At 39.3% G+C, this 11,756-nt stretch overlaps 2 protein-coding genes across 2 annotated transcripts; both read left to right on the forward strand.

The window, feature by feature from the left end:
• Positions 1-2,409: 2,409 nt before the first annotated feature.
• On the forward strand, positions 2,410-4,003 carry LOC119462573 (uncharacterized). Its single transcript, XM_049672284.1, has 4 exons — positions 2,410-2,660; positions 2,736-2,942; positions 3,362-3,424; positions 3,894-4,003. The coding sequence occupies exons 1-4, from the start codon at positions 2,471-2,473 to the stop codon at positions 3,968-3,970; spliced, it is 537 nt and encodes a 178-aa protein (XP_049528241.1). The 5' UTR covers positions 2,410-2,470; the 3' UTR covers positions 3,971-4,003.
• Positions 4,004-4,147: 144 nt separating this feature from the next.
• On the forward strand, positions 4,148-10,845 carry LOC125947481 (uncharacterized). Its single transcript, XM_049672283.1, has 5 exons — positions 4,148-4,292; positions 5,138-5,340; positions 5,544-5,703; positions 7,559-7,696; positions 7,931-10,845. Exons 1-5 carry the CDS (start codon positions 4,187-4,189, stop codon positions 7,939-7,941), a joined length of 618 nt encoding a protein of 205 aa, XP_049528240.1. The 5' UTR covers positions 4,148-4,186; the 3' UTR covers positions 7,942-10,845.
• Positions 10,846-11,756: the final 911 nt, after the last annotated feature.

An 11,756-nucleotide genomic window follows, 5' to 3' on the forward strand; every position in this document is an offset into this window, starting at 1 on the left:
TTGTTTGTGACGCACCTGCACGGTCGTTCATAATGATGACAAAAGGCCACAGTGGGTATAGTGGTTGTCCAAAATGCACAGTTGAGGGTGCATACATTGGAGGCAAGGTTGTATTCCTTGATGCAAACTGCTCCCTTCGTACAGATATCAGCTTCAGGCAGCAGTATGATCTTGAGCACCACAGAGGAACATCCATTCTTCTCGAGTTACCTCTTGATACTGTGCGCGATGTGCCATTGGATTACATGCATGTGGTTCTTCTAGGTGTTGTCAGGAAGCTGCTCTCCCTATGGGTTACAGGTCCTTTGCATGTTCGTCTCGGGCCGCTTCAGCGCCGTAATTTTCATGAACAAAGCAGTGCCTTGCGGCCTTACATTCCGTGTGAGTTTGCACGTAAACCGAGGGGCCTCGACGAGTTAGATCGTTGGAAGGCTGTGGAATTCAGACTGTTCTTGTTCTACACCGGACCACTTCTGCTCAACCTCACTCTTGCAGATGACCTCTATCAAAATTTCTTGCTTCTTCATGCCGCACTCTCAATACTGGTTAATAGGCAGTTATGCATTCATCATGCTGACTACGCAGGGGAATTACTGAAGCATTTTGTGGCTGGTTATGCAAATTTGTATGGAGAAGAACATATGTCTTTCAATGTTCATTGTTTGTTGCACTTGCCAGATGATGTAAAACACCATGGTGCTCTTGACTGCTTCAGTGCTTTTCCTTTCGAGAATAATATGAGACAGCTAAAGAAGCACCTTCGGAGGCATGGAAAGCCACTGCAACAACTCGGAAACAGAATAGCAGAGTTGCTATCAAGCACTTCCAAAGAGCGCCCCAGAGAAGATATCGAGTCAGCTTGTCACTCCCATGACAATGGCCCACTCCTGCCCTCATGCAGCCTTCCGTGCTATAAAACTCTGAGATTTGACAATTTTGTGCTGAGCTTGGATGAGAAGGACAGTTGCTGCATGCAAGGCGAGCACATAATTGTTGTTAAGAATATTGCCACCATGAGTTCTACGAATGAATTGTGCATTATTGGCCAAGAATTTCTTCACAAGGAAGACATGTATAAGCAGCCTTTCGAGTCCTCAAGACTTCAAATTTTTGTTGTGTCACACCTTTCGGCACTTAAAGTATGGCCCATAAGTAATGTCCAGAAAATGGTCATGCTGCCATGGAAGGGGCAGCACGTTGTCATGCCTGAAGGGCATACTGTTAGTTAGGGTTTTTCCAAGCTTTCTTGTCATTCTGGTAGTGTGAAGCCTTGTTTGTGAAGCTGTGTTCATGAGTGTTAGTGCTTTGGCACAAAAATTATGGGAGCACCATAATGCTTGTGGATGTGTTTGAATTGGAATCTTTGCGGCTGCTACAAGTTCATGACATTCAGTGACATTCGACAAATAGTGCAGAGAAGTGTCCAGCTTTCCACACTGACAGCTGCTTTAAGGAAACATTGGGGAGTAACCATTTTATTTCTGTGAGGTAAGTGGCCCCACAGTTTTTGTTTATCTGTGAGCCGTAATTGCAAGTTTTAGAAAATGTGTAGATAATGGTACAGTACTGGTCCATAATATTTACACACTTGGTATTCAACCTAATATAACTGCAAGATACCTTCAACTTTACTGAAACACTGTAAACAATACAGGCATACCCAGAGGTCGTTGTGTTGCGAGCTGTACTCTGCCTAATTAATCATTAGGAGTTCTTTGTAACAGTGGACCCATGTGAATAGTCAGCGTCAATACTTTGAAGCTGATAGTTGTAAAAAGGGCTGTGTATGCAGCATGGAAAGTTCCAATTGTGATGTAGTGTTTTGATAGCCCAGCGTGTAAGCTATGCACTTGAGTTTTAGGTTTCATACCATGTTTCAAATTTTTTTTTTGCTGGCTTCTGTTTAACATGAGCAATATCCTTTGCTCAAACATTTATTTCCGGGGGGCTCACTGTGTCCACGACAATTATTGTTGGATGGCTACTTTACATATTGCAAAGGAAACATGTCTGACAGTGAATGTTAAGTGATCCATTTGTCACAGGGATTTTTTTCTCCGAGTTAATAGATGGCTTATGTAAGGTTGGCGTGTTTCACAATCATTTTAATGTCTGTATTTTTGTTCACCAACTGCTTGATTGTGATGTGTGAAACTTAGTTTAGCATATTTAGCATATGGTTCAGTTGACAAAATATGTCTAGCTGTATTTATGTATCTTAAATATATTATGTATGCTGTCTGCACCCTTCTGCAGAGAAAGCAAGACAAGGTTTGTCTCAGCTCCTCTATATTGGGGAAAATCTTACTTTTGCTTGTTCATTTAAAAGTGCACTTATATTCAGAATCCGGGCATACATATTACTGCTGGCTAATAAGGTGAAAATATTTCGGCCCATGTATAGTATGTATGTATGTACCTGATGTAAACTTTGGATGTTGATAGTGCATTTTATTTCTTTCTACTTTAGATGAGTTATGCCATTGTCGAATTTGTGAAGTCAAAAGAAGTTGAAGTTGTGCCAGTTTCGTGGGTGTCAGATAGGCAGTGCCGCTGGCCTGACCATGTAAAGGCTGAAAAAGCCAGTAGAATGGTGAAGAAACAGACTCCTCCGCAGGCGGCGTGGAAACGCTTTGACATTGCTGTCAAAGGACTGTTTGGTAAGTTCATGTTTCAGCAAGCTGGTTTCTCATGCAAAGCATAGGATTAGTTCTCATTATTTACTTTTTATACAGGTACTTATGATAGTGCACGAAAAAATCTGAACCGTAGCCAGTTCCACTCTGACCTGGGCAGTGATTCTGAAGTGGTTCCAAGGAAGCGATGCCGAAGGCCACCACGGAACTGGACAGACTCTGACTCTAATGCGAGTGGGACAGAAGAGGCCACTGCAAAGACATGTCCACTGACACTCCCCGCCATTCCGAAAAATTTCCCTCAAGGTAATTTTGTGTTATCTTCATTGCCTAACAGATACACCTGTTTTTGTTTTTTTCTTCTTCTTTTTGTCTCTTGTATGGCCTTTTGTGCTTTGCTTATGGCTTTCTGCAATTATATTGTGGTGAGATGCACTGATGACAGGCACTTAACTTTCCTGAAATGCTCAAGTTAGAATATGTTACCACCAGATATAATGGAAGTGGAAACATTTATGTCACTATTGAAACAATGCTATCTTAGCTCCATGACATAGAAAAAAGGGGTAAATTTTAACTCGCAAATCGGTTCAGTTATGAAAGGTCTGTGCAGTTCAATTGTAAAAGATCTGGGATATACACAAACTTTTAAAAGCATAGGATCTGATTGTACACTGTGCTCACTTGCATTTGATTGAATGTGTAATATGCATGTTACTTTTTAGGCCTGACTTCAAGTCAAATGTCAAGTGGAGCTACCGGCAGTGAGAGAGAAATACCAAGAACAGGTATGTTAGCACATATTTTTCTACATAGCTATGCAGCCACTATTTATTTTTATACAAACTATCCTTTCTGTGCAAAAGAAGTCTGGAGCCATGGTCTACGTAAAGTTATAAATGTGATTCAATCTGGGCATGGGGGTTTTTTCCTGCAGAAGCAGGTGTTAATCAGTAAATAAAATGAACAACACAACTTTGTACTGTTTTAACTTCCTAGATGAGGTGGCTTTAGTATAGATCCCAGATGGTAGGGACATATTTGGTATGGAAGCACACTGGAAACAAAATGTAAAGGAAAGGCATATCGATCTTGGAAATACAATTCTGTACTTGGTAAAATGAGGAGACTAGCAGTATTTTTGTACTTCATTGGCAATGATTAGCATTCATTTCAACAGGTTCAGTTTCTCTTCCATATCAAAACTATACAGAAGAATACTGTTTTTTGCTCATTGAACACCTTTTATAATTTCAGGCTTGCTGTCACGTTCAAATTCATCATGCAGTGAGCGTGATAACACTGTTGATGCAGGCAAGTACAGTACAGTCTAGTCTATTTCTTATTTTAGGTCAATATTTAGCTGATCAATAATGTAACTGTGAAAAGGGCTTGGGTTTCCGAGTGGTTTACCATAGTTTCTAAGCACTCTTAGCTAATGCCAGATCTGTCTCACATATGTGGGCACAACTGCAATTATTGTTTACAGGTAATGCAAACAAAGGAGACAACATTTCAGAAACCAAGTCCTTTGTATGCAATTCTGACCAATGAGATTATCCTGTAATGCTAATTTATTACATTTATGCTTTCCAGGTCAACCAGTGGAAGTGGAGAAGCCACAAAGCGCACCTACTGAACATGGCAGTGACCAGTGTATGCAGATTTAAAATTATGGCTTTTATAAATTCTTTCGCAAATTGATTTCATAAGCGTAACGATCACTTGGGAGTTATTTTAGAATGGCACATGTACACAGGGTGTTTCAGAGAACACTCAAAACTTTTTAAAGGTTGCCTGTGGCAGATAGCACAGTTCTAATTTACGAGCTGGTCTGCTTGAAGAGGCGGACATTACTTGAACAAAAATGAAATGCATAATCGGCTAATTAACAAAAAATCACTAATAAAGTTTTAACTAATTACCTTATGGTGCCCGTACTGCAATTTACAAATTCCAGCTGTGCAGTTCACAAGGAAGATCCATTTGGAACAAATTCTCAGGATGACGGCAGTTTCGAAATATTAATTCCCAAACTTTGTGGAGAAATGCATTGGCATTCCAGTTACTTTCTGAACAAAACATCATTTTACACATGAAGCACAAAAGTAACTGGAATGCCAATGCATTTCTCCACAAAGTTTGGGAATTAATATTTCGAAACTGCCGTCATCCTGAGAATTCGTTCCAAGTAGATCCGCCTAGTTAACTGCACAGCTAGAATTTGTAAATTGCAATATGGGGGCCGTACGGTAATTAGTTGAAAGCTGAATTAGTGATTTTTTAATTAGTCGATTATGCATTTCAATTTTTTTGTGCTAGTAATGTCCACCTCTTCGAGTGGACAAGCTCATGAACTAGAATTGTGCTATCTGCCGCAGGCAACCTTTAAAAATTTTTGAAAATGTTTGCTGAAACACCCGGTATATATTTCTTTATTGTTGGCTACTGTGACCTCCAAGGTTACACATTGTGCAGTTATTATTATTATTATTTTGCAGATGTACTCCAGCATATGCTGCGTCTCCTCAACACTATACGCTTTATGCTACAGCAACAAGCAGAGAGTATCAACAAACTTTGTGAAATGCTACCATCCGCAGCAGTGACAACATGCACACCACTAGTCAATCAACCGTTCAATTGCCTGCAAGAGCTGCTTGATTTTGATGCAAAGCTGACACGTGAAACCACCAGTACTTTGGTATGCTATGGATTGTTTTTGTATTTTTATATGGCTCTATATAGGCTTTGTTCCAGGCAAGATGTTTACGAGAGCACTGCTTGCAGTATAAATATGTTAATTATTTGTGGGGCTGAATTTGCCCATAACTTTCTTTACTTATTTCTACACCTTGCACACTATGTACATGCGTCTAACACATGCTTTTTGTGATCTCCCTGCAGGTTCGTGAATTTATGCAGCTTGGCGGGAAAGACGCAAACTGGGCGACGAAAAGAATTCTTGGATACTGTTTGACTGACGAGCTTGCTGCACAATTTTCTTGGCTTGGTCGGAAGGGGAAGCATAGCTTTTCAGCCCTAAATATTGCCAAAGCAGTAGCAGGTATGACAAAAACTTAGTTGTTTATTGTGGTTTAAAATTCTTTTTTTTAGCGACATAAGGCATACGCTCTACTGGGAACTAATCATGGTTGGCATTTTACATTATTTGCAGTAAAATGCCACAAGTATTTACAATTTACTGTATTTTTTTTTTCAGAACAACTTGCCAAAAACACAACCAACTTTTTGTCTAAATAGTGCTACCATTTTTCCTGCAGCACTATCACAGAAGCGAACAAAATCGTTATGCGGCCTTTTCAAAATGGTGTCATACTTGAAACGACTTGTACTTGTCGTACTTGTATGTTCCACTATAATAGACTAGTGAAAACGTATAAAATTACGCGCTGTATTTTTTTGGTTACCACCTTTTTAGGTAACAGGGAAAGCTTGAAATATTAGCTATTTGCAGCCTGGCAATGAAACAGTGGCTGGCGGTTATGAGGGCGTGGGCAGCGCTTCACTGCAGAATTATGTTGTATCCGACTATAGCTGATAAATAGCATCTGTGTATCGGAGATCAAAATCTCTTTTGCAAAGGATCCTTGAAAGTAACAAGGGAGCTTACTTCAAAGTTTATTCTGCCTGTGTGTCATGAAAAATAGTTGCACTGAGCAAACCATTAGAAGTTGCATGGCTGACGTAGCACTGCACAGCCTCCTCTAATGGTTTGTGTAAGTCAAAAGTATGGCGGCGCAACAAAAGTGTAGAATGTGCCCATACTGCATGCAGATTATTAGCCATGAGTAAAAAGATATATCGGTAAAGTACTTTGATCATTTTTGTGACCATACACAAAGCAATGTGGTATCTAAAATTCTCTCACAAGAATCGAAAGTTAGGTGAGTTGGTACACTTTCCTAAGACTGGAAATAGCACACAAAGGACAGCGAACAATGCAGCATGGGCACTACACATAACCACCGCATATTGTCAGTGTGAAGTTTGTGGTACTCTTTGGTTACTGTGTAAAATACTTGATAAATTGCTGGACCTAGCAACATTCAAACTAAGAATGTAGCTTAGTAATAGTGATTTGCATACATGTTGCCAGCAAACAGATTAAGGAAAAAGCAACTCAGAAATTTTTCATTTTTGGTAGGTATAAAGGCCAGTTAAGCAACGTAGCTCGATCTGAAGCGATTCTTTCAACAGCAGCTCTTTACTAAAGTTTGTGTCAAATCTCACAGTATGGTAACAATTGATTACTAAAATACTATTGAACCGGCATCAGAATTTTTGCACAGGGATGGAAGAGTGAGAAAATTAAAGTAGATATTACATGTGTAGTGGAAAAGATTACAGCCCTGTCATTGCATTAGTGCTCAAATAGATTGTGGTGGCACTGCCCTGATCTAGGATTGATTACGAGCTTTTTTTTTACCACTTGCATAACTTTATTAAATTACCCCCATATGATTTTGTGGATGTGCTGAGTATCCTTGAAAACGGGAACTTCAAAGCCATTGCTGCCCACTGCTGCGACCATGCCAAATGAAGCCGCTCAGTGAGATGCACCACAGATTTAATTCTTTGTATGTGCATGTACACAAGGAATTCAAGTTACGTCTAAATGAACTGTGCAGTTACATTTTGTAAAGGTTTGCTGATGAGTTTTTGATGTGTATTTTCTAAGTTAATTTGGAAGGAAAATTAAATGAGGGCAGAAACACGAATGAGGGACTAGCAGTGACCAAAGTTATTCTTTTGAAAAAAAAAAGAATTTCTAATGTGCACTACGGAACACCTTATTGTCTTTCATTGTATTTTGGGGTTTGAGAGACAGCATTCCAAGATGCCATTAATAGCCTGATTTACTTTGGCAATTTTAGTAAATGTTGAAAAACCAATTTCAGATGCTGCACGCAAAGCTCCAAAAGGCACTGCAGCAGATGTTGAAGAGGCTATTAAGTCATGGTTACGCCACGCACCGGAGCGCCTCCTTGCGAAGGCGCCTAAGACGCCTGAGCACTGGGAACCACAGCAGACATCAGGTGATTTATTTGAAAACATAATTCATAGTAAAAGTCCAACAGTCATAAGTGCTTGTCTTGTAGGCATACCTAGAGGTCGCACCAAGGGAAGCATTGGGATGAGGATGTAAAATCATTATCATTCACTTTCATCCACCAAGCATGCTGTACAAACTGCATAATTTTGTGATTCAGTCTCGGTAGAATCTTGCTGTACTTACAGTGGTCTTAAACCTGAAATCTTTGGTGTTTCAGATTCCAACTGAGTGAAGGGGTTTGCCCAACTCTAGCTCCATCTTCCTCTCCGAGAAAGCCTCTACAGGTTGCCGCTTTAGTTTGGTGCCGCCAACTTCTAGACACCTCTGTACAACTGACTGGCAGAAGTTTGACGTTCTGTTGTGTTTTGTATTTATTAATAACTGCTGATGAGCTCTAGGTCCCATACCTTTATTTTTCTAAGAACTGATGTGCACTCCTACTGCTGGGATGTGGTATGTTTTTTCAGCCACTTGTCCAGCACTTTTTTCATCTGAGGGGCATTTGGCCCATTTATAGCTTACTGGAAGTAATGGTGTCTTAGTGTTTTTACTGGCAGTTTCACTATCTGCTTTTTACCTAATTGTTAGTGACTTGAGCAAAATTCTGTGGTTGGTTAGATATACTAAAGCTATTGCCGAAGGCAACAAAGGGACAGGGCTGGAGCGAGAAAACAAAACACCGAGCGCTCAATGTGGTGTTTTGTTTTCTCACTCCAGTCCTGTCCCTTCGTTTTGCACAATAGTTTTAGTATGAGATATATACCCTTGCCATGCTAAGCACATAAGTATGAAACAGTCACATTGGTGTTGTTGACAAAGCTTGAAATTCATCAGAAGCCTCCCACTTACTCAAATTGTAAAGCCATAGTTAATTCTTGTTCGGTTTCACTGCTATGGCACTTTTGATGTATCTTTTTTTTCTGCAGTTCGGTAATTTAGGCATATCTGTATTTTCAACAGTTCTGGTAGAGGCTGACCATGGTATGTTTGCTTCTTTTACTTTTAAGTTGTGTGTCAGTGTCGGAATGTTTTCAGCTTTTAGAATTCATGTTTTCCTTTTGTGTGTGCAGATCAAGGAGCCAGCACACTTCTAGTTCTGTAATCATGTATGTGCAAAAGTACAAAGCATTCAGGTTTCTTATTAAGTTTCTTTTTTCGTATGTTAGGTACCTCTGCATTTTCAGCAATTCAGTAGAAGTTGACCACAATATGTTTCTTTAATTTTTAACTTATGTCTCAGTGTCAAAATATTTGAGGCCATGTGCTTTTTTTGTCATCAACTGTGCCTTTTAGGTTTATGCAGCTTTTATGCTTCCTGTTTGTCATTTGTGCTTGCAGAGCAAGTGACTGGTATGAGCAAAACTACAGTCAGCATTCAGGTTGCTTGTTAAGCTATTTTAAGGAGGGTAATTTGTCATTTCTTTTTCTGTCTAATCTTTGTTACAATAAACGAATGTATCATAGCTTACATTGCCAAAATTTGGCCGAAATTCACGGCTTGTGCAATCTGTCAACTGAAGTACCGTCTGTGCCCTTACTAGTATTGTATTATTTTGTGTATTGTTCCCTATTGTAGTGTTTATTTCCAGTTCTTGTGAAAGCATTCAATTTGTTTTTCATCTGCAACCAGCCCAATTGTGCGGGTTCCTCTCAAAGTGTATTGAAACTACTGCATTTTTACAAAAAACAAACACGTGAAATGATGCTACACAGGTACAAATTAACTGCCCCCGGATGCTTCCAAGAATACTCAAAATACTGATGTCATCAATATAAGTCAAATCAACGGTTGCTGCTTGCCATATAGTTGCACATTGTACTTTTTAGATGTTTAAATTAAGCTTTTCATATAAGTTCAGCGACTGATGCTTCATTAAAAATTTCCTGAACATGACAGAGAAGCAAGAATCAGTATATTACTCATTAGCCAACTTTGTAACCTCAGGAGCTAACTTTTCAATGTTTTTGCTCCAGCTTAGTAAACTAGTTTGGTTTCTGGACATAGTATAGCATTCTGTATTCCCTGCTTCAGGCTTGCCTTAAAAAAATCTGAATGCAAAGCCAACCATAAGGAGTTATTCGATGTTTTCGTGTTGTTCGGTCATAATGTACACTTAATCTTTGCTAAGTTATCAAGTGACAACACAAGTGCTTGTGGTGGTAATGCATCTCGATTCTATTCTTGTACAGCATTTCATGACTTATCAAAAGTCCGAGTAACAGGTTGCGCAGCTAGTTCGCACTTAGTGACCTTGTTGGAATATGTTAAATACCCTAGTGCTCACATGTACGTTGTCATCTAGTCAAAACATTTAAGTTAGTGCTGATACATATTTGTGATATGACAATAATCTCATCTTTTTGTTTGTATAATGTTCAGCTGTATCTGCAGTATACAAGTGCTACAGCTAGTGGTAGACAAATATACTACGTGCACATGTTCTTTGAGATGTAGTCTTGTCAGGTATGGTTGACACTTAAACGGACTGATTTTTGTAATATTTTGGATGTAGTGTGGCTAGTCTTTGCCGGTTTTGCTTTAGTGCTGTGAAGATGTCATGGCTGTACAGTACCATTTTGATGGAAGTTCCTATTCTTTAATATAAGAAACATGTGTGTAGCTTTCTGTGATAGCAAAGCAAGCTACTGCTCTGATTGTCATTGTGCATATGATATTGTTCTTAACTGAAATCATTTTACAGATATTGTGTTAATAAAGTTTGTATTCATGTTACAAAACGTCTACCAATTCAATGTAGGTTCCCAGATTTAAAATTAAAAAGCTGGGACATCAGTGTACTGTGATAACTAAGTTAACTGAAGTAATTATTGAGGTTGATGGTGATCGTCATTGTGTATGTAATTTCGTGTCAAGAAAGTGTTTGTTCATATTAGAAAAGTGCATTGCAATGAAAAAAATATATATATAGATCACTGCCTCATATACTGTGACACTTTTTTTTGCCTGTAATATCTTAGTTGCAACATATGTAAATTGTAAGAGAAGCCAGCCAAATGAATGCTGCAACAGTATTAATCCAGGCAGGTACAAAAGGGTGCAATATGGTGTGGTGCAAACTATACAGAGGGTGTTTCATTTTAGCTGCACCAAGTTTTTAAAAATTGCCTGTGGCAGATAACACAATTCTAATCTTAATCTAAACTACTCGATGAGGCGGCCTTTATTTCCACGAGAAATCAAATCGCCTCACTCAAAAATAAACATAATTACGCTAATTAACTTTAATTAATTATTTTACAGCGCATCTTTCAATCTACAAATTATAGCCGCTGGGTTCACAAGGCGTATCCACTTGGAACGAATTCTCAGGACTGAACCAGTTTCAAGATAATAATTTGCAAAGTAGATACGCCTTGCGAACTCAGCAGCTATAATTCGTAGATTGAAAGATGTGCCGTAAAATAATTTAAAAGGTAATTAGTGTAATTAGGTTAATTATTGAATTAGGCATTTTGATTTCTCGTGGAAGTAATGGCCGTCTCATCAAGTAGTTTAGATCAAGGATTATAATTGTGCTATCTGCCACATGCAATGAAAAAGAAAATTGGTGCAGCTAAAATGAAACACCCTGTATATAAACCTCTGCTAAAGCAATTAAAACAAAGCATGTCCTATGAACATCCCCAAGTTTCAATAACTGTGTTCCTGGGGATGTCCGATGGATGTACTAAAAGGCCCAACTGCATGATTTTGCATGTCCCTGTAACGTCCGAATGTACGGTTCTGGCAGCCGTCGGACGTACGACGGACTGCCAATTTTCTTGCGCATAAGCGTCCTATGGACGTCCGTAGTACATCCGGTGGATTTCTGTGGATCTCCGACGGACATCCATATGTCCAAAACTGGCTGACCAGTGGATGTCCACCGGACTTTCGTTGCCCATTGGGAAGCGCCTACTCTCAGTTGGGCATAGCGCCAGATTGTTCGCCGAGCACAGCTGTTCACTTTCTGTTAAACTGTGGGCAGTATCTTATCAGGAGATTACAAGTATGAAATTGTTATTGCAAAGGGCTGCTTCCG

Source organism: Dermacentor silvarum, chromosome 8 (genome assembly GCF_013339745.2).
Source record: "Dermacentor silvarum isolate Dsil-2018 chromosome 8, BIME_Dsil_1.4, whole genome shotgun sequence".
NCBI classification, from domain to species: Eukaryota; Metazoa; Arthropoda; class Arachnida; order Ixodida; family Ixodidae; genus Dermacentor; species Dermacentor silvarum.